Source organism: Solea senegalensis, linkage group LG16, assembly GCF_019176455.1.
Source record: "Solea senegalensis isolate Sse05_10M linkage group LG16, IFAPA_SoseM_1, whole genome shotgun sequence".
In the NCBI taxonomy this organism is placed as follows: domain Eukaryota; kingdom Metazoa; phylum Chordata; class Actinopteri; order Pleuronectiformes; family Soleidae; genus Solea; species Solea senegalensis.
In genome coordinates, this window is record NC_058036.1 from 17,918,909 (window position 1) to 17,942,714 (window position 23,806).

Here is a 23,806-nt window from a genome sequence, read left to right on the forward strand (position 1 = left end):
AAGAGTCTCTTTAAAAAAAAGTGCTGTTATTTTGCTCTGCACAATTTAAATACAAGGGAAAACCCTTTAAAATAATTTTGACAGTTTACCCCCATTAGGCCACGCCCTGTCCGGCTGTGCTGCGCTCCCATTGGCCCCGGATTTCGCCCTGAGCTGTGATTGGTCCATCTCCCTAGGTTTCCCTCAGAACTGCAAGACGCCGATATTGCGTTACATTGTGGCAAAATGGCGGCTGTCATTCAGAATCCACTAAAAGCGTAAGTAATTTAAGGCATTTAGGAAATTGTGTGTGATTACTTTGTTGCCAAGTCGCACATTGCGACTGGCTGCTCGTGCATGTGATTTCCTGTCGTGTGCACACGACGCGTGAAGCTGTCCAGATGTATTTTGTGTACTTCTTGCATGTCAAAGTAGCCTCGTACACTTCTTTTTATCCCGCACGGTTTTGTCATTTAGTCTTAAACATGTGCTTTCGGCCGCCTGACATTTTGACGACACGGCGGGAGCTTCCGCACGGGTTTTGCACTCAACACGGCGGAGTGTCGTCTTCCCTGTGGCTGTACATTTATTTGGAAACTGTCGACAGCGCGTGCCCCTGCGCCGCGCCGAATAATAAAAAAAGAAAAAAAAAGCCCATTTTCTCCCCCGTGTCCGACCGGACACAGTGGCGGACATATCGTGTGACATTCCGAAAGTCGCTTGTAGTTGGTGTGAATTGTCGACATGTCAACTTTGGCTCCTGCTTACGCAGACGTGGTGAGGAGGACCCGGTGAAGCGAAGGGAGGAGGCATTTTGTATTTGCATGCTTGCTGGCGAAATCGACCAAAGTGTCAGCAATTTGAGTCGGCTGTTGGAAATAGACTGACACTCTGTGCTCGAATTGGGGCCGTGCAGCGCTCACTCCTGTCCCCCAACTTGAAAGGAAATGCTTCACCTTTTTGTCCCCTTCTCTCTCCCAATTTCTCCTTTGTTCTGTATTGTTTCACCAATTCCACTGGTAGACCATGTCACTGTAAGTTAGACACAGCCAGTTCCCCCCACCCTACACACACACCCCCACCCTGCCCTCCTTTCTGTTCTGCACGAAATCCAGACCAGAATTGAGCATGTCTGCAAACGCATGCGTCCAGGTTGGACGTGACAACAGCAGCAGGAGGCAGTCAGCCTGTGCTGATGGTGATGATGATGATGATGATGGTGATGATGATGATGGTGGCTCCTGTGGAAGGAGGGAAGAGTAGAGTAGAGAAGGCGCTCCGCTGTGCCTTTAAGTGGAGGAGTGCTGGAGATTAGCTTGGACCAGGATCCTGGGCCCATCTGTCAGTGAGATGCTCCGACTGAGAGGAAGTGTTAGGCATGAGCAGGAGAACCATCTGCTCCTCCACAGAGGTACTCTGGCACCTCCGTGGACCGGACCACACACATCTCATCAACTAGTCTTGTTGTTATCACCCATTGGAGAGGTCGCACGGTTGAAGTCTTTCATACCTGTGAGGAAATATCGATACACTGAAATAGCACGATATTTCACGGCAAGCTACAGTATTGACTCTTTGAAGTGCTGTATTGATACGTTGTAAATAGTCTTGACATTGGTTTTCTGACAGTGGGTTTTGTGTTTTAATCTGTCAAACACTCTTCTCCTCTTCTCTCAATAGCAAATAAGATCCTTTTATTAAGGGCTGAGCAATTCATCGGAATTTTATCGAAATCACAATATGGCCTACTGCAATTTAAAAATTCTTTTTAAAAGCCAAAGTGTGTCAAAATATCATTGTTGATTAATTATTGTCTCGATCTATACAACATCTTGGTTTCTCACACATCTGCACCAATATCACGCAGTTTTTCAAATTATAACGATGTGAAAATGACTCCCTGAGATCGCGAAGCATATCGCAATTGCAATTCCTGTCAAAATAATCACAATTAAGATATTTGTTCAAAATCGTTCAGCCCTTGTGCAGTGCAGTGCAGTGTAGTGCAAGAATACAAACAATAATAAAAATAAAACTAGATGAATGGATAAGAAATGGGACAGTTTCTGGATACATGTCTTATCACTATTTGTTATGTTTATGTTTGGTTTTGGTGGCCTTAGAAAAACAACCTTTTATATGTACTTAAGAGGAGGGTCTTGCTTTGCAAAGGCCACCATCTTGTGTGTTTTGAAGCGGAAGCTTGCTCTGCAAACAAGGAAGAAGGACATGCTAAGGCCATTGTAGTTCCCCGACACGCTTGAGGAAGCGAAGGGTAAATGGAGGATTCTTCCGTTTGTTACATTCTGCACTCTCACCGTTAGATAAAACCGTTTAAATCTTACACCTTTTTTTTTTTTTTTACAAATAATAGTTGCTTTTTGCGGATGAGTGAACAATCACGGAGGCTGCGTGTCCTGCCAAAGTGGCCTTTAGCAAGACACCCCCCACTTTCCTCCTCCTCCTCCACCTCCACCTGCACAGTCATTGCATGATTCTGTGGAAAAGGTTGCTTGCTAAACAAAACAATATCTCCTCAATCTGTGTGAACACATGATGTTTAGCGAGTGCGTGCTCTCATGCATTCTCTCCATTTAACCCACCGGGGAGTCGCTGGATGAAATCTCGGCCTCCCTCTGCTGGCATAAGCACAGCTCAGTGAAGCAGCTCATGTTTTTAAGTGTTCCATGTTCATGTTAAAAGAGTGCAGTTCTGTTTCTGCTCTGCTGCTTTTTGTATGCGTCGCGCACCTTTTCATTGCAATTATTGGAACGCACATTTAATACTATTACCTCGTTGGACTCTCTTTTCCCTCCTTTTGTCCCAACGAGCTCCGTCTGCTGTCAAGCTGCCGTTTCATCTCGGAGACGTTTTAGCATTCTGATGTGAATTGTCTCCCCGCTATAAGCTGTGCTTAATGAAGTGTTGCCGTCCGCTATAATTAGCCCGTGTCTCGGGTTTCTGACTTCATTTCACAAGTTTGTCAGATTTTAATTATACACACTTGACACTAATTGGATGTCGCTCCCGTGGACCAGTTTGACCTTTTTTTTCATATTAACTCGAGTCACTTAAGGGAAATTAAAAACACTGGACTGATTTTCTTTTTGTGTGTGTGTGTTGTTGTGGAGATGTGGCGGCACATGGAGCTGCAGTCCGTGTGCAGGTTTGTGCACATCTGTGTGGAGTCCGTCACCTTGTCTGAGCGCGGGAGGATGGGTAATCTGCAGATCTGCTGATTAAAATGGAAGTCTGGGGATATTTAATTAATAAAGCCGCTCATTAAAATTTCAGCCACCGCTGGAGTTCTCTACAGGTTTGACACATCGGTTTGTTCGTCTAGGAGTTGAGTCGACTTTGAGTGAGTCAGGGTGCTTTTTTATTTGCACTTGAGTGTGGAGGTGTATGATCTGCTCTTACTCCCACCCAGACTGTGCGCTTCTGATTGGTGTAATGAGAGGTGGTTGTGACGATGCAGTCGCTCTGCGTGACCTCCTCCTCTTCCTCCCCCTCTCTTTTTATGTGGTTGCTGTAGCTTCCTGTAAAACAGCAGTGCACCTGCAAATTTGAAATACCCCCTGAACAGAACTGCTGAGGCTGAAGTCATGTTCGTGGATTGTCCTTACATGCTCTTGAGAAGGGGTAAAAAAAAACAAAAAAAAAACATAAATCACGTATCTTGAAAGCTCCGTTAAAGTTGTTGTTTTTTCCTCTTCTTCTCATGGCTCCACATCACTTCCCCTTTGAGTTGCTCTCCTGCAAAATAAAGTTAGTCATTAGAGATGCAAAACAAGTGTTGACACATGCTCGCGTTACGGCCGAAGCCATGTGACGTGAGGGACCGTTGACAGCAGCACGCTGATAACGGTGGCCCCAGAGTCGGGAGTAAAAGGCAAATCTTGTGTCCAGCAAGATTTGCCTTTTACTCCTGACTCTCATGCACACACTCACTTTATTTACTCAACTGGAAGATCCTGAGGATGAGGAGCACATACTAAGGTGTTCTTTATTCCCTGAAAAACATGAAAACAGTGTTAAATCAGAGTTAAACACAAAGGTCTTTAATCTTTATTTCATTTGTGTCCGTCGCGTTACATTCGTTCCCCTGTCAAAAGCCTCATATCTGTTTCTGCTTGTCGTCCACCAGAAACGGCTATAATTAGATTCACTTGGATTAAATCCAGTTTTATGACCACGTTCTCATGTTTCATCTTGATGTTAATTGTATGTTTTAACTAGATGAAGGATTTCTAGTCGTCACACGTTTGGATCTTAGGTGAGCAAACGTTAGCGGCAGCTAATGTTTAAACCAGAAATTGATTTATTCAGTGTTAGCACTGGCCACATATCACCAGGTCCATTTATTTTTGAGGAGGAGACTTGTGCTGATCAGTGAGTTGTGAGAAACTTAAAGGAATACTTCCCAGAATGTAAACAGTGTCCGCCATCTTTGCTAACAGTTATGCTAACAGGACGTGTCACTGGTGGGCACGTAACAAAAAAACAAGAATGGAGATTTTCGGGGAATCTGAGGTTGGGAAACACAATTCTTCAAAAATACTACCCCTATTCTAGTAATAATGAGGTAACTGCTAATCAGTGAAGTATTACTTTAACTGTGAGAAGCTAAGTGCAGTGACAACATGACAACTCTGTGTTTTGTTGTTGTTGTTTTAATGGAGAGATTATTACACGTTGTGCATTCAAAAGAATTATTCTGTGACCAAATAATCTTGTTTATTTATATTACACTGTCCGTAAACAAACAAACAAACACCGGGGTCACAGGGTGAATGGCAGGGTTTCTGGATACGATTGAGACGAGAGGGAGTGACGCAACATTTCAGATGCTGGTGAAAGACGAGAATAGAAAATATCGGAAAGTGGGGGTTATTAGAAGAATCCAGAACAAAACTAATAACTAACTATCATTTTTGACAGGGTTACGGGTTACAGCTCACGGCTGGGATCACAAGAGGTTGGAAACTGCTCTGTTTATGAGAGAAATTGAATGTGGACGTTGTCAGCATGTTAGTAAAAGGCCTTCATCTGACAGAGAAAACTATTGCAAGTATGGCAGGTCAAAGTTGAACCAGGAAACTGTAAGTCTGTAAATCTGTGAGGGATGTTTACAACAAACGAAACGATGCATTTACTGTAAGTCGTAGGACACAGTGGAAAAACAAAGAAAAGTTGTGCCTGCAGAGATGTGTGTGTGTGTGTGATATACAGTGTATCTTACATGACTCCGCCCCTCACCTAATCCACCACACCTGCTGCTCGGGGCAGTGGATGCTCTGATGGTGAGCGTGTGTTTGTGTGTGTGTGTGTGTTATCGCACCCCGCCTCACCCCTTGCACTTTTAACTTGAGACTGATGAGCGCGGCCTGTGTCGCATCACAACTCCAGTGATCTCACCACTGTCTTTGCTCTCTATGACGAGCGCGCTCATGTAGCAGGCTTCAGGGAGCTTCTGCAGTTGGTCGACCTCTCTGCCGTTAGTAAGCTGATACTGTACGTCACGCGGTTGCATCCCAGTGGCACTAATGTGTGTCGATGAAGAGGAACTGGTTAGTTTGACAGGCATTTTTTGTGTTTTTTAAGAAAAAAAAAACCCTCAAGTCAAAATCAGTTTTGATTGAACCGCTGTGTTCTTGCTCTTGTGAAACTTTGCACCTCTTAGACCCTGAGAAAGTCCCTCTCCGCTTTATGACACCGTATGACATCTTTATAAGGTAGAGGTAAGTAGTGATATGATTATAAACTACAATAAAGCCAACATCTCAGTATGACAGGGACACGCTGAAGCAAAAAGTCCCATAGTTGCGAGTCATAATCTACTCTGTGCCTCTTAACCTCAGTTCTGGCTGTCGAGCCCTGTGAACCCCCCCTCCTGTCTTTCTGTTTTTATTTTTCACTTCAGCTCGTCGTCCTCCTCCTCCTCCATATACACCCCTCCCTGCGCTCGCTCTGTACCTGTGACTGTTTGCTCTTCTCAGTCACACGGACACGAAGCCTCCCTTTCCCAGGACACCTCGCACACTGTGGCTTTGTCTGGGCTTTGTGCGGGACAGCATTCCTAACACGGCTGTTCAACTGCTGGATGTTGTCTTGTAGAGGGGATATTGGTGAAGAGAGAGAGAGAGAGAGAGCAGGATCTGGAAGACGCTGACAAATCAGCCTCTCACCTCCTCCACCGCCTCCACCTCCCCCACCTCTAGTTTAAGATTCCAAGCTTGACTTGCAGCCCGCAGCTCATTAGTTTCACTTCAAAATGGCTGTCGTCCTAATGTTGTAATGGAGAACATGTGGTGGAACTTAATTTTTACATGTGTGGAGATGCTCATACTTGAAGAACCAGTCACTTCCATCGCATTTGCTCTCGTCTGCCTCTGTCAGAATCACACACACACACACGTGCGACGCACCTTACCACGAAGTCGCAGCATTTACCCCCGTATTTGATGTATAAGGCAAATCAGAACCTGCCCTTGTGCTAGACACTCTGCTGAGATTAATTAAGTAGGCTAATTACCATACAAGGCGTGTGGCAGCGATTGAATGTGAAATATCCTCCCCCCCCATTTCACTCTGAATATTAACTCTTGACACCCTGAGGGACTGCCAAAATCTCAGTGGCACTAAGAAAAGTGGAACTAAAGTGGGAGAGTCTCTGCTGGTCACAGGAGTGATTATTTTCAGCGCTGTGATGATAGTCTAACTCATCTGCAGTCCGATCTGACAAAGAGGCCACATAGGTAATGAACACGACTGACCTTAGGAGAGGGAGCAGCACTGGGAAATGCACTGGGTTGCATTTTTTCTTTCTCTTTCATTCTCCATTCTCCCCAACGATGACGAGCTAGAAAGAGGACAGAGTGTTATGGCATGTTTCCACCGGCTCGGCACGGCCTGGTTAAGTTGTGTTTCCACTAGCGATAGTACCTGGTACTTTTTTAGTACCAGTCCTCGCCAGACTGCCGGCCACCGATTGGTCAGAGTGCCGAACAATGCCAAACTGTAGCTCAGTTAAAAAGACTTAACAATCCTAAAAAATGTGGGTTTATCTCCAGCAATTACCATTACTATTTTATAGTGGAACCTAAACCGTGCCGTATCGAGCTGAGGTGAGCCGGTACCGTAGGTGGAGAAGGGGCTTTAGTCATCAGTTTGATACTAACAGGATGGAGGATTACTCCCATTTTATATGGGTAACATCTTGTCTTGGTTGTATTGATTCAGTTCAATTCAATTTTATTTGTATAGCTCCGAATCACAACACACACTATCTCAAGGCACTGTACATAGACAACATCACCGAGAGCACAAAAACCCAACAATTCACACAATGAGCAAGCACTCGGCATCAGTGGAGAGAGAAAAAATCCCTGACAGAACCAGACTCGAGGATGTGCAGCCATCTGCCTCTATTGATCTGCCATTCCATCATGGTGTCGCTGCCTCAGCTCACTATTTAAATGTAAATGAAATGTGAAGCAACAGGCTCTTATCACAAATTCTAATCCAATTCTGCAAATATTCAAAAGTAGCACGAGCGCCGCGTGCGCTCTGGACGAGCTCGTCAAACCGGCTGCCGCGTATGTGAGTGAACAGGTGTCGAGTCGACCGCCATCAGTCAGTGTCACTGACCGCTAACGCTAACGCTATTCCCCTGCAGGTTGGGCGACCAGTTCTATAAGGACGCCATTGAGCAGTGCCGCAGCTACAATGCCCGTCTGTGTGCGGAGCGCAGCGTCCGCCTGCCATTCCTGGACTCACAGACAGGCGTGGCCCAGAACAACTGCTACATCTGGATGGAGCGGCACCACCGCAGTCCCGGTGGGCAAACACACACACACACACGTTCGCACAGCTATTCTTCTTTGGACACTGAATTGATTTCCATTCATTTGTGCAGCCTAAACAAAGGGCTATACCTAATCTTAAAGGAATATGTCACGATTAGCATTTAGCTAATACTACCCCTAATACTAGGGGTAGTATTTTTGAACCTACCCCTCAGACCTCAGTTTCGCCTGAGTCGAGAAACATCTTTATTCTTGTTTTTGTTACATCCACCAGTGACACTGTGATGGTAATTACGCACTTTTTAGACCCACTCTTAGGGGGGTGTGACCTCATTCCCAGAATGTAAACAGTGTCCGCCATCTTTGCTAACAGTTACGCTAAAGTGTCACTGGTGGGCACGAACAAAGAAAAGAATGAAGATATTTCTCAACTCAGGGGAAACTGAGGTTGGGAAGCACAATTTTTCAAAAATACTACCCCTATTCTAGTAATACAAAGCTAAATGCTAATCGCTAAAGTATTCCTTTAACCATAACCAGTTAACCCTGACTTTTACCAATTCAAATCTTTCGCAAAAAAGGACGAGTGTCAGTATCAGTCTAATAATAATTGCATTGGATGATAATAATAATAATAGTAATAGTAATAGTAATAACAAACTGTATTTGTATAGCACCTTTCATACAAGGATTGCAGCTCAAAGTGAGTCAGAAAAATACAATTTAAAAAGAAAATAAACTAGTAAAATTGAGTAAAAAGATGTTATGTTGGGTGGGAACATTTCTTAAAATGTATTATGATCTTTAAACTGTTAAAGGAATACTTCAGCGGTTTGCATTTAGCTTTGTATTACTAGAATAAGGGTAGTATTTTTGAAAAATTGTGCTTCCCAACCTCAGTCTCCCCTGATTTTTAGAAATATCTTCATATATTCTTTGTTACGTGCCAACCAGTGACACTTGGTCCTGTTAGTGTAACTGTTAGCAAAGATGGCGGACACTGTTTACATTTTGGGAATGAGGCTATGTAAACAAATCAGATAAAACAAATAATGTAAATGTATGTGTATTTGGGTAAAATACAAAACTGTACATCCTTATAAAAAAAAAAAAATGTTTGTTTCAAGGGATAAAACAGTTGTTTCTCACACAGGGGTTTCAGCCGGGCAGATGTACACATACCCTGCCCGCTGCTGGAGGAAGAAGAGACGGCTGCACAACGCCACAGATCCTCCTCTGGGCATCTACGGCCTGCAGCTCGGTAAGACCCTGCCGCCTGTTGTCCTTAAGCTACCTGCACACCGCTTCCTGCTCCTCTCACTTCCCGCTAAGCTCCCCACCCCTCCATCCTACCCCCATCCTACCCCCTTCTCCCACCCACCTCCTCCTCATGTGATTACTGGTGATGATCTGGAATAATCTCACTAAAAGCATATCACTCTGTCTCCACACACTGAGCGGAACGGACTGCCAGTCATGTTTCCGTGGATGAAATGTGGCTGTGTTCGTCCCCGGTTGGTAAACTTGTTTTGTGAGAAGTAGAACATGTAATTAGATTTCCCACTGCTGGGAGCAGCGAGACAGAGTTCGGCCGCTGCAGACAGTATTTAATAAACGTTATTGGATGTAGTTTGGCTTTCTCGAGTTGCCACTTGAAACGGCTCACTCAGAGCGTCTACAGCCCTCCACATCGCTCTGCGCTCCCTCCGTCCTGTTTTCTGCTTCTCCCTCGATGATTGCTTCTGTCTCGCTCTCTCTCTCGTCTCCTTCGTCTAAGTTAAAAGTTCCCTCTGTGGCCCGTGGTTTACGTTCACATTGGAATGTTTCAGTGTCCTAATGAACAATGACAACATGCGGGGAGTGCTGGGATTTTTTTTTCCCTTCATGTTTTGATTGAAATCTCCTTTGTCTTCATGGTGCTAGGACAAATGTGCAGGAAGTTGAACAAATAACAAAGGAAGATAGCCTGGAAAGAAAGCAAGATGGAGTGATAGCACTGAGGGAGAGATAGAACCGAGCCTTTGTTTCCCCCAACACATCCCATTGTAACCTATTGTTTTCCAGTGAGATGGCACGCCACCGCCACCCACTAACCCACCCACCCTCTGCTGTCCCTTCCCTTCTCCTACAACACCAGATTATATATGCTGAGCCAGACACTGGGGACGTGCACCCTAATTTAACCTGGTGTCTCTTATACAGAGCACGTTGTGCAGCTGGCCAGAGGTGGTGGCCGGCACAGGGGAGCAGCCACCGTCTGTCTCGCTGCCTCTCTAACTCGTGGTGTGCTAGAGACTGGGGCTGCATGCACAATCAGCTCCCTGCTGCAGGCTGCTGCTGCCTCTATTTTTAGCCCCCCCAGCCTCCTATGGGTTAGGAGGGAGGGGAGGTGTGTGTTTGAGGGTCTGTCTCGTCGCGGAGAGTTGAAAGTCAACGCGCGCAGACACAATAGTGAGGGGCTGCTGCCACATGGTGGAGGGGGCCCGTTTTTTTATCTGCTCGTCACGCCTCCTGCTTCTATCCGCCTCTTACCTATGCAGCCCTCTGTTGTTTCTACACTTCAGTATTCTGCTAAAGTCTTTCCAGTGGGCGCAGTGTGCGAGATAAAGGGCTGATGGAAAGCTGGATTTAGAGGGGGGGGAGGACTTTGAAGTGTGTCCTCCTTTTCAAACAGCCATTGAGCAGTTGGATGATCGCGAAGCTCTCCAAGGAGAGACTTTGTAAATAAGACCTGCGGGTCCGACCGACTGTCGAAAGCTTTTATTTGTTCTGCACCGTCTGCATAACATGCTCGCCTCCTACACTGTGTGCTTAGGTCTTCTTCAGCTCGCTGCAGGTGGCGATATCTGCCTGATGTCCACTGTCTAAGCGATAACCACGGCAAACTAATGACATGTTTTCACTCTCTGTAACAAAATAAAAACACGAGGTTGACGATGCAGCGCTATAAAAGCCATTGTGATGACAGCTGATGTAACAAAAACAGTGGCTGCATTTCAGAGTTATGGTAGAAAAACAGGACAAGCTAGAGGAACACTGATCATACACCTGTGGTCCATTTTCTCTATGAAGTGCACAAGAACAACAAAACCTAAAAAAACCCCACTTGGATAATGTTTGGGATGAGTCATGACGAGTTCTCGTCTTTGTGCAGACGGCGGCCTCATGTCCAAAGACGCCCTGCCCACTCAGAGCACCACGCTGGAGGCTCTGCTGCGAGGAGACGCTAAGAACGACGAGGAGAGTCTGCTGGAGATCCAGGTCGGTTTCAGTGTGTGTGCGTGTGTGATTCTCTGGCTAAACGGATAAGACAAATGTTGTCAAATGTTCACGGATATCAGTCAAAATGGCTGAGGGGGCCCTGGCACCGATAGTTGAGTGTTGCACTGGTTGTCAAGGCAACCTGCCAAGTTTTCCCAGCTGACCTGCAGGGCTCATTAGCCGACTGCTGTCAGAGGCGGTTTGTACAAATGAACTACTTCAACTCTGATTTCCCATTTACTGACTAACTGATTTTTTTGTATATGTATATATATGCAAAAGAGAGTAAAATAAAATCTTGAAAATGACTGATCTGATCCTCACGTCATATCACCACATCACACATTCCACCAAGCGCACAGTACGCCGCGTGTGAGGAACAAAGCAGCTTGTTGAATGTCACGCTTTATCTCTGCTGTAACGCTCGCTCTCGCACACAGAGGGTTCTGGAGGCCGACGCGGCCGAGGACGCCTTCAACGAGGACGACGACTACGAGGTGGACACTCCCAAGAGGAGACACCGGGGCAAAGGCAGAGTAAGGGGCCGTTTTTGTTATCTTTAACCGATACACACACACGAGGTTCGCTCTCCTGTTATCGCCAAAGAAACCAAAACAAAACAAAAATAATTATTATAATAATAATAAAAACTAGAACCAAGGATTCTTAGCGCTGCTTTTCCCTCACATGTACCCCCTCCTTCACCAACTGATTCTGGAGCGTTTCCTGCATGAGCAGAGGTTTATCTCAGAGTTAACAGAGACCAGTTTGACTTGACTCTTTTTGGCCCCCGTGGCGAATGTGCTCGCACGCATACCACAAAGTTGAGATTGTCCATCTCGATGCAGAAAAGCAGGCACATACGACCCGAGTCGCCCTCCGTGGAGAATAACACTCGAAATTAAGTGACCAAAATGGACTCCAGCAGTCAAGTTGTGCAGCAGCCAGCGCTCTCTAATGAGTCCAAGACCATCTTACGTTGTTTATTCCCTTATTTAAAATCATGTGCATGTTGAAACCTGCGCGTTTTATTGCAAACAGTGAATGGAGTTGGTTTTGTTTTTCCTCAGGGTCGGGGTTCAGGGCGCAGGAAGACAGACCTGGACGATGATAAGCCATATGTCTGTGACAGTAAGTGATATTAGAATATGGAGTTGATTATGACCAGACAAAACACTATGAATTATTCATGTTAGGTCACTCGATGTTGTGTCTGTAACACAAACACATTTGTGGGGAATATTTTACATATTTGAGAGCAGTTTCATTTCCATTATCTGCAAAAATCCTTTTTAATAAAAGCAGAAAAAGAAGGCAGGAGGAGCGTTTCTGTCGTCTTAACTATTCCTGTATGTGCACATGGATTGGATTTTTTTTTAAAATAAATAATAACAAATTCTTCTCTTTCAGACCGATACAAACAAAAGCAGAACTCAAAGTCCTCGACTGCAGGTACCTTCACGTGTTGCCTCTACTTTTTAATGATATTTATTTTGACAGACTGTTGTGTAGACGTGTTGCAACTACTGTGATTATTGATTCAGCCCCTATATTATCTTACTTTCCTCTAAAGTGCACTTGCTGCGGTGAAATGGAGACGTGGTTATTATGTCGTCTGGGGGTTTCGTTTTATTTGACTGACGATTGCAATCAGATACGAAAACACTTATTGTTTGTTTTTTTTTCTTTTCTCCCTTTTGGAGCCAGAAATTTAATACTGACCTTCATCGAATGCCATAACAAACTCTCATCCTGAGTGGCAAAGAAAATAAAAAACGAAGAACATTCAGCCGTTTTGTTCTAAACCCCAGTGGTCTGAAAGAGAAACAAACTCTCTAGATAATGTGCGACTGAACTTCTGTCCTGCTCTTTGTTGTAGTTTGTGCAAAGCGCTACAGGAACCGCACGGGACTAAGCTACCACTACACCCATTCCCACCTGGCGGAGGAGGACCGAGCTGGAGAGAGGAACACGGTGGCGTCCCGGTCTCCCTCCGCACCGCAGACTGACAGACACAAACGTAACTGCTCCTCCTCCTCTTATCGTGTTGCGTCACCAAATCGTCGGGGTTTTCTTAACCAAACAAACAAACCGCCATGTCGTGTCTTGTCGTGTCATGTACAAGAAGCTTGAAATGGACACGCCTGCATAACTTATTTCGCTGTTTTGTAAAAGAGTCGAGTTTTTTCCACTAAATATGAATCCATAGGTGCGATATTTTTTGGCTTTTGTTTTGAGCGACTACTCCCAACACGAGTTACTGCATTGTTAAAGTAACCAGTTACAAGTAATTGTGATGATGTTTAAATATGTCACGCAGTTAAATTCAACTGCATGTTCAGTTATTTATATTAAAACTCAATATTGAATGTGTTTAATGAATGAAACGGGCACTTAGAATAGAATAAATGAGTAACAGAAACCATTGCCACCACTAATCTATATTATTTTAATGTTGCTGTGGGACAGTGTGAGACCAGACGCCTATCAAATTTAACACATTTGTTTAGATATTATCATTTTAAGTTTATAATAGAACTTTTTATACATAATTCTTGCCTTTTTTTATCTCAATGAGGGAAAAGTCAGAACGCCCGTCCCACTCTGCTTCTGATTGGCTTACCAGGATTTTTTAGCCTCTACTTCAGCCAATCATCATTACTTTTGGCTTCATTGAGCTCATTTTCAGTAACGGTAACGACGTTGGTGCGATTTGAAATTACTAATTAGTTTGATTTATTATCCCGTTATTGCCGTGCTTTATAAGAAAGTGACCCGACAATCGCGCAGCACGTAAATGTGACGCAACGTTTCGCATCAGCTCCTAACAAGTTCATAAACATGTAACAGGTTTTTTGCCTCTCATGTTGTTTCTCTGGAAATTCCCCACAGGTTCAAAGGGTCCAGGTGGGGCCAGCATTCCCAGTAACTACTGTAATAAATGCCAGGGCTCAAACAAGAAAATGGGTAAATCCGGGCCTCCGTGCTCCGGCTGCCGATGCACGAGTGAGTTGTGTGTTTTTTGTTTCTTTTTGTGTGTGTTGACTCGACTGTTCACCGACTGTTTCCCGTGTCCCAGCCGAGCGCCGGGAAGAGAAGGACGACGGGGCTTTCACCGGCGCGGAGGAGTTGTTCGGCACCACCTCGGAGAGCGACACGTCCACCTTTCACGGCTTCGAGGACGACGACCTAGAAGAACCCGCCGCCAACGGCAACGGGATAACCAGTCGACACAGATAGAGCGGAAGCCTTTTTAGATTTCAAGAGACTGTTTTTTTTATATGGATTAACCTCTGGCAAAAACAACATTTGCTGCTTCTTTTTTCCAATGTTTTTTTTTTTGTTTTGTTTTGTTTTGTTTGTTTGCGGAAAGCACAAAGTGATAATTTCAGGACAGAAAAATGCGAGTGGTATTTTATCTACTGAACATTGTTGAATAATTTATGAACACCTTTTTTATATATAAATATATATATTAACGTTAAAGGCAGCGGCGGACGACTCTGCGTTTGTGACTTGGCCTTCATGCAGAACAGAAGGATTTTTGTTTCCCCCCCCCCCTCACTGGAGCAGATGGAGCAAAAAAAACACTGGACAAATCAGAAAATTGAACAATTTAAAATTTTGAAGGCAAGAATGATGCATTCAAGGGTCGATTGAATGTCACTGTTAAACCTTACTTGAGCTACTGCGTGTTTTTTTGTTTTTTTTTTTTTAAATCAGTAGTGGATATTACTATGAAGGCCTCATTTTTTCTGCTCTAACTTTGGATTAAACTTGTATGGAAATGAAGGAACCAATGGAAGGACGACCACAGGCCACTGGAAACATTTTGTCTATAGATATTATAGACTTGACAGAGTCGGGAGGACTTAAACAAATGAAAGGTAAGGAAAGTGTTTTCAAAAGCAGCATTAATAATGTATTCTTCTCCTGTGCTCAGTGCTTTAAGGGTGAATTGAACTAATCCCGCTGTCGTTTTTCTTCTCGCACCATCAGCAACTCAATCATCATAAAATGTTAAATTAAACTGTACAACGCCTCCCTCTGATGATCGGACTCTTATTGTTATCTATAAACACAAACTATGCTAATTACTCATCCTCATTTCATTATTAACTATTTGTATATTGTATTTATTTCCAGATTGTCTACTTTATTATTGTATTATTTTTTTTTATATTTGATTTCATTGAATTTTATTGCCTATTTTACTGTTTATTTATATCTATATCTTAAGCCCTTGTTTCCACTCATGCTGTATTTGTATTTCACTTTGCACGGAGCATCTGGAACAAAAACAATTCCCCCCCGGGGATTAATAAAGTATTCTGATTCTGATTCGGAACTAACGATTATTTTCATAACCGAATAATCTGTCGATTATTTTCTCGATTAATCGAGTCATCGCTTGGTCCACGAAATGTTAGAAAACGTTAAAAAATGTTGATCAGTGTTTGTCAGATGTGGAAATGATGATGCTCTCAAATGTCTTGATTTGTCCACAAACACGAAACGATTCAGTTTAAATGATTTCTTTGTTATTTGGAGCAAAGAAATTAAGTAAATATTCACATTGAAGAAGCTGAAACAATCAGAAATCTTGTTTTTAAACATGGAAAAAAGCTTCAAACCGATGAATCGATTATCAAAATAGTTGACGATTAATGTAATAATTTCAGCTCTAAATTTAAACTTGCCTTAAACTGCAGGAACCCTGTATGGGATGACACCAGCTGTCCATTACACTGGTGTCCTCTCATATATGCTGTGCTTTATCGTCCATTTTCCTCTTAACACAAATGTTCTATTGAAGAGGAGCTGAAACGAGTGATTGAGACTATAAAACTACCACACATCAAGTAAGAATGAGGCTCATATTCCCATAGACCACAATTCGAGTTCTTTTTATTACATCTGTCCTATTTCCTTTTCAAACCAGAAGGCGACGTCCATTTTTATTGACGCCAGGAAATGTTTGCATATTAACCTAAGCATTGTGTTTTAATTATGCTAATTAATGATGCTATTATTAAGTCTAACCCTAATGTTCTGTGTGGTGCAGAAGGACTCGGCACAGCGGCCCGGAAGTGGCGGTGGGGGGGGTGACCAGTGAAGAAGCGGATTTAACCCGAACCAACTAATTATCCTTCATATCCCTCCTGACTTGGGCCTGAAATAACTGAAATGGATGAATAGACGTCCAGCTATCGTACAGGCCACGCGCGGCCTAATTGAAGCAACCGCTCCCTTGACGGCGCGTATCGATCCCCCTCTGAACATTTGATATGCGGCTACATCCAGCTTCGTTGTGTGTCCTCGCTGCAATGTGCCGGAGCTCCACTGAACTATGGGAACACTAAAGGCCGGGCCTTTGGACTTGTTTTATGCCCCGTCAGGTGCATTCGAGGATGGGGCCCCGTGCTCGAGTCTGCCCCCGCTCCCGCTCTGTGACTGTATGTCTGCTGTGTGATCCGATGTGACACTAAGACGTCATTATCCTCATCACTGTGCCAGCCTGCCGCTCTGCACTGGAAACCAGCTCTGACAGCCATGACCCCCTCCAACCTGATTGGATCAGTGACCCCTCTGACCCCTCCCCCACACGGCCCCCCTAGCCATAGAGATGGTGCTCAAACCCCGCCCCTCTTACTTGCAGACCTCTGGACTACTGTATTATTACTCTGACATGGACACAAAGTTTTTCTGCTTCGGTCCCTCTGTCTGTTTTTTTGTTTTTTTTTTGCTATATATTTTATGCCCCGCCCATCTCTCATGGGTTGCAGTAATTAAGCGCTTTTTTTTTCTTTTTTTTGCATCTTTTTCTCTGTTGTATAATATTTCTATGTTTTAAACTCTTTCAAAGTGGAATTAGTACGACTTCTTGGGGTTTGTTCAGACTGTATCGATACCTCTGTCCTGATCAGGTGCACAATAGCCACAACTACTCAGGCATCTCCGCTGTTGATTGTTTCGGCCGCTCTTAGCCGCGATTCATGCCGTTGTTTTCCGTCGGTGAGGAGGCGGCCACACAAAGGATTCCTCATAATCAACTCCTAGGAGGGATTTGTTTTCAGTCTCGCGCTTAAAGGAAAAACAACCATTGATTTGAGCGCACTTGTGTTTTCAAATCTACGTCCTTTTAGTAAAAAATTGATGCAGCTGAAAAACACGTTGTTGCTCGTAGAGGAACCGAGGAGTGAAAACTGTAAAGAAATCCAAATTATGTGACATTTCCGCTGAGTGCTTTAGTGAGCCTGGTTGTTTGTGACATTTAGAAGGTGCTTGAAGTACTGTAAAAAAAAAAGAAGAAGTCTCTTTAGGTCCATACGTTGCACATGCTGCACAAGAAGTCCTCGTCCTTCCATGTAATTATTCAGTATCACTGCAATGTAACGATAGCTGCTCCGTTTTTGAAGCTAAACATTAACAAAATGATGTGTCTGTGATGACTTTGCTTGTCCATTCAAAACCAACTCTGTTCACTTCCCTCAGGGAGCCTTCACGTCGCAGTTTATCGCCCTCTCTGGACAAAACGTTGAATCAGAGACTCGTCATTGATCTTGTCTTCTGCTCTTGTACCAGTCTGTGTGTGTCTCTACAGTAACGCTGTGTCTTTTTATCTCAAGTCGCGCTAAGTAAGTAAAAAGAAGAAGAAATAACATGTGTCATCAGTCATAACCTGCTCAATGTTACCAACTGTATACGAACGGGCTTAGCGTTGGCGCAGCTCTGAACAAGAAAAGCCCCTTAACTGCAAGTGTCAGTGACGTGTGCTTATAATAACGTGTCACCAATCATTAAATAGCCTGTATACCTCGTCAAAGACACAGCAATAGGCCCCGGTACTCTCTTTTCAAACCTGTCGGGTGAGCAGAGGGGAGGATCGGGGAGGGAACAGAGCCAAGAAGAGATGAAACGGACACGACTGGGCATTTGTCTCATCTTCAGCTATGAACACGAGTTGAAATTAAATTGAGAGAATGAAGAAGTCTTCGTTTTGTTTAACTATTTTTATTGTTCTGAATAAAATAAAGGAGAAAATAGAGAATGAACGATGACGCTCACTTGCTGTTTTTCTGAAAGGGGGCTGCGGGTCGTCTCGGAGGACGGTCTCGACTGGATCGATGCGGTGGAACCGACCCTTAGACTCTGAGCAGACGCGGAGGGGAAAAACACCGAGTTTGTGAGGGAACAGTGGTCGCTCAGGAATAGGGAAACGCTCATGTTGATCGGTGTGTTTGAGAAATGAACAGTAAGTCTGTAGAAGTTGTACCAGAGTGGCAGAGTTTGACTGAAAAATAAGATTATTTATCATCTCATGGCATCAGAACATTAACTGCAGGTGCAAAGTAGGAAGTTTAGAGTCTTAGGTTTTATTTTGAGTGAGTTTTCTTTTCTCATCTGGTTTAATTCTCCACATGTAAACTTTTGCACGGCATTGAGATTCTAAAAAAGTTCAGTTCAGTGCAAAAAACAAATTAAAAACCAAATAATTGTTTTCCCCTTTGAGCCATAGCCTACATCCTCTGGAAATGTCTATCATAATCCATCCCATAATGTTTTAGATGAATTCTCCCCCTTGGCTGAGGTCAAAACTGTCAAAACTGAAGCCATAGAGGCCTGAAGTTATCCTGACATTTCATCCCTTATTGATCTATAAATCTGTCAAATACAGTTGAGGCCAAAATTATTAGCCCCCCTTGTGAAATTAGACAAAACTCTTTATTTCTCTCTGGAAATGACCATTAACAACAACTGTTTGTATTGCATTTGTTTCCAAAATAGCAAAGACACAATGTCCACCAAGTTTGATGAGAATATTTTATCGATACACTGAATTGAAATAAGAAAGGGAAAAATTAGACGTCCAAAATTATTAGCCCCCTGGCCATTAATAGTCAATAGTGTACCCTTTCTGAGCCACAACTGACAACAACCTCTTAAAGTAGTTCTTCACTAGGTTGGCACAGGTCCTCTGAGGGATTTTGGCCCATTCTTCCATTGCAAATTGTTCCAGCTGGTCCAAATTGCGTGGTTTCCGAGCATGGACATTCACCTTGAGCACCCGCCACATATTCTCAATAGGATTGAGGTCTGGGCTCTGTGCAGGCCACTCCAGGACCTTGGTTTTGGTATCCTTCATGAACTGTCGAACATATTTCGATGTGTGCTTTGGGTCATTGTCTTGTTGGAAGACCCAGTGACGACCTATGGATAGACTACGAGCAGATTTCTGCATATTATTCCTCAAAACTTCAACATCCTTTTCTTTTTTCATGATGCCATGCACCCGAACAAGGCTCCCTGTGCCCAAGGCTGCAAAACAGCCCCACAGCATGATGCTCCCACCACCATGGGAACTGTGTTCTTTGGGTTGAAGGTCTCTCCCTTTCTTCGCCAAACTTACACCACATCCATGTGCCCAAAAGTTCCAGTTTAGTCTCATCAGACCAAAGCACAGACTTCCAAAACTCATCTTTACCTTTCAAATGTTCACGGGCAAACTTCAGTCTTGCTGTGATGTGCCGCTCTTTGAGTAAAGGGGTTCTTCTCGGATGATGGCCGTGAAGCCCATCACGATGAAGAGCCCTCACAACTGTGTTCCTTGAAACATCAACTCCAGAAGAGGCCAGGTCAGCAGCAATCATCTTGGCAGATGTCCCGGGGTTCTTGCTGACATCTCTGATGATTTTCCAGAGTTTTTCTCTCCAGAGTTCTTGAAATATTGCGCTTACGACCACGCCCAGGTTTGTTTCTTACTGAATTTGTCTCCTTGTAATTGGCAATGATGCAACGTACAGCGGTTCTAGACACTATGAAATGCTTGGAAATGGCAGTAAAACCTTCCCCCTTCTCCTGAGCCTCCACTATCTTCTTTCTGAAATCAAAACTGATTTCCTTTGTCTTTGGCATGATGAGTAAAAGTAATCCCTCTCAATGTGCACATGTGCCCTGTTCCTTGGATTCCTTTTATGCTGATTTAATGCTCAGGTGTTGTCAGAAAGCCAATTGACTGCACAGGTGTGGTTTGAAAACTGATTGGTTAATTAGGTTTGTTTGGAAAATAAAAATTCATACGGGGGCTAATATTTTTGACCACCCCATTTTTCACTATATTTGATATAAAGCAAGCCAAAAGATGTATTTTATATCCAAAATGTACCAAAAGCTACCAAATGGCACTGGTGAATGTTTGATTATATCAAGTTTTATTAACACTGCAAACATTGGGAAGAATTTTAGGAAAATGTTCCATAATTCCTGGGGGGCTAATAATTTTGGCCTCAACTGTAGCTCAATCTATACATCGCATAATACAAATCACCCTTTTTTAAGGACTTTGAGGATGTAAAATGACATTTCTGTCCCATTTCCTTGCTATTTCTTTCATCTGAAATCCCAATCCAGATTAAATTGTATAGCATCATCAACCACTCGGCTTGAAACTTAAGATACTGTAACTTCTATAGAAAACTCTCCCTCCAGTTTAATTCAAATAACCTATAATTTGTCTATCATCAGCCAGAGATAAATATTCCTCTAATCCAAGACTCCTAATGACGCAGAGTGGACACAGAGGACACAGCAGACAGACAGGCCCAGAGCTTTTTATTATTATTTGGTACCCATGAATAAATAACAGGTGCTCGAGTGTTACTGTGTGCCAGTAGTCATCTTGCTGATTGAGAAACTAAAAGCACAAAAATGCCCCTGATTATGTTACATGCATAGTTATGTGCCCATATCATAATAAAGTGTGCTTTTTTTTGTTTTTGGATAATGAAAACGTCGCCAATTTACACCGACAATGCACTCTGTACGTATAGTATCGTGTCATTGTGAGTACAAGCATCTCTCGTTCTCTCTACCTTATAATGAAGCGCTTACTGGTTTATGATAACCGTGATAGTTACTAACACGACCTGTACAGTGCATTTTAAAGGATAGATAGACGAGTGGCATGATTGTGCAGTGGAGTCTGTCGCCGTAACAGTCACTGGCCTCAAGGGGGAGCTGTGAGACTGAAAATGATGTCGTGAAGTCAGTAGAAGAAGGAGGCCGAGACGGCCCCCCATTAATGTTCAGTGTTTGGCAGCCATGATGGCTCAAATGTGGTTGTCAGTTGCAATTCGGGGCTTTTTTTGACGTCAGCTTCACTGAAGAGTGTTGCTCCAGTTCAGCTAGTGCCCTCGGAGAAGTTAACACAAAAGTGGCGTACATTTAAAAAAACACACAAACAAATTGAGCAGATTTTTCATTGTTTGTTGAAAATAAAAAAAAAATAAGATGGGGATGAATAATCATGCAGTACAAAAAAAAACAACAACAACATAACACAAACGATCCCATATTGGGCAGCAGGCCTCACATGTATCCTCGTCCTTTGCAGGACACTTGTATCATGTAACACTCTGTTGTCGTTGTCCTGTTGTTTTACCACCACTAGAGGGACCCATGGCACTGGAAACATGGGAACACGTGGACTTTTGTGCTCTAAAAGTAAAGCAAACCTTTACATTTTCACAGCCATGTGGGACATTTCTGTCCCATCAGTTATTCACACACACACACACACACACACACACACAGAGAGAGGGGGACATTTGAAAATGATTCATTTGACTGTGTGTGATGTCTGGAAGTTGTTAAAGGAGTGTGTGTTCATAACTATTTGACTATTTGTGAAGAAACATGCGACCGTGCTGCGCGGATGCTACATTAAGCCCTTTTTTACGCCAGATTTTGGAATGTAATGAAGCATGGAACATTATCACTTCAAAAAAAGTCACTTTTGTAGATGTAAATATGGGACGTAAAATTAAAATGAAAAAAACAACACAGACATGGTCACATAATATCATGTGCTTTATAAGAAACTGATATAAATTTCAACGTTATTAAAAAGAGGTTGGATATATATATATTTATATTTCTTTAAAAAAAAAAGAAAAAGTGGTTTATGCATGCTTTATTTATTGCTAACTGTCTTGTGAGTACAGAGAAATATTTAAAATAGATTCATGTCTGTGTTGATGTTGCAGGAATATCTGAGTTAGGACTCTGGGTCCTAATCAATTAAAACAAAGGTCAGTTTTTGGGTTGTTTTTTTTTTTAAATGAGAGAATAATGTTGCTTTAAATGTCAATAATTTAATTTAAAACCAGTTTAGTTGACAAAAAGCCCGGCGACTAAGTGACGAAATGAGGGCAGCCCTACTCTGGATGTGCTTATACTGTTATTCTGCATGCCATGTGTTGCATTTGTCGAGGTCCCCTCTTGAGAGCATTGTCCTTTCCTCAGTGGATCTGTTCGGGTCGTTCACGCCAGCGAGGCCCAAAGCTGCAGTGCCGGTGTGGCAGCAGTCCTCGGAGCACAGTGTCTGAGAGCCGCCGCAGCGGCTGTGTCCAGCCCAGCTTCACTGTCTGTGGCTCTGCCTCCGCCGCTCTGTGGCGGTCACCCTTCCGACAGGGTCTGGCTGAGCTTCTCCGGCTGTGTCAGGACGACTGCATCAGGCCCGTCAGGCGCTTTCCCGTCAAAGACTTGCCCTGGAACACCAATTGGAAACGACAACAAATGACCAGACTGGGTTGCTGACTGTACAAGCGCCTTGCAAATCACACAGAATTGCAAATTCAACCCATTCACGTGACGTTATATCATGTTATCTTATTCTCTCATTCACAGGTTAGCCACAGCGGAGTGTAATATGGTTACAACTGCAAAAAAAAGCCACTGATAGTGAGGCAGCCAGAGTGTGGTTTGTGATATGAACAGCCCCAGCTCCAAATGACTTACCACACTGCGGGTGAACTTCTCCAAGGAGGTGCGTCGGCCCTGCTCAGTGTCTGCTGGCTGCTGTTTTGGGAGGGGGGTGGGGTGGGGTGGGGAAGCAGGGTGAGTGTTGCGGTCAGGTATGGGTGTTTTGACGGGGGAGTTGAGAGTGAGGTTGTTAGTGAAGAGGAAGAAGGGGGAAAAAAGGGGGGGAGACCAGGCATTGCAGGAATGAGGGCCAAGGACAGTGGGGTGGGGAGGTGGGGGTTGCATTTTAAGAAATGGAAGAGTGTCAGTGACAGGCCAGCAGAGGGAGCAGTGTCCAAACAGGGAGAGGGGCAGAAAGCGAGCATGAACAAAGGCAGCTGTGATTGGCTGACAGGCTCCATATTACACAATAAAAGCTACATGAGTGTTTGGCTGTGCATGTCTTATGATGATGGCATTAATAACCTGCATGATGAAGTGAATGACATAGAAAAAAAAAAAAAATCAACCTTATGGGGAATACACATTCTTAATAAATCAGTATGAAACTTTATATGGGGAAACACTTTGTAAAAGTCTACTGTGAGACGATTCACAAGAGCAAATGTATGCATAATGCCTTGTCTGTGACACATAACATCATATTCTGAAAAGATGTACATATAATTGATAAAAAAAATCATTGCCTTGTTAAAATATACGTGTAAATGGATGGAAATGAATCAAAATACTTTGGCAAATCAACCCACTCTCTGGGCATGAGAGAGTGATATACCATCAAGCTTGGTTCTGAAAACCACTCTTACGCTTAAGTTCTCTGTTGTACAATGTATGCACATGTACTACGTTGTTCTTTTGACAGAATAATCGTTCTTAAACTTATTCTTTTTTGACAGATTTTGGACGACATACTATAATATGACTTTTTTGACTGCTTTTGGACGACATACTAACCTATGACTTTTTTGACCGATTTTGGACGACCTACTAACCTA

The 23,806-nt window shown here is 43.5% G+C and overlaps 1 protein-coding gene across 3 annotated transcripts; it reads left to right on the forward strand.

Annotated features, from left to right (window-relative positions):
* The first annotated feature begins 178 nt into the window (after nt 1–178).
* On the forward strand, nt 179–18,103 carry LOC122783055 (zinc finger protein DPF3-like). 3 transcript variants are annotated; one of them, XM_044047699.1, is made up of 11 exons: nt 179–257; nt 7,658–7,818; nt 8,941–9,048; nt 10,942–11,048; nt 11,489–11,584; nt 12,119–12,179; nt 12,459–12,500; nt 12,928–13,068; nt 13,941–14,054; nt 14,128–14,935; nt 16,114–18,103. In XM_044047699.1, the coding sequence occupies exons 1-10, from the start codon at nt 226–228 to the stop codon at nt 14,286–14,288; spliced, it is 1,023 nt and encodes a 340-aa protein (XP_043903634.1). In that variant the 5' UTR covers nt 179–225; the 3' UTR covers nt 14,289–14,935; nt 16,114–18,103. The 3 variants fall into 3 exon arrangements, with proteins under 3 accessions (XP_043903634.1, XP_043903635.1, XP_043903636.1); XM_044047700.1 differs by lacking the exon at nt 16,114–18,103 and adding an exon at nt 15,048–15,201; XM_044047701.1 differs by lacking the exon at nt 12,459–12,500.
* The last annotated feature ends 5,703 nt before the right edge of the window (nt 18,104–23,806 follow it).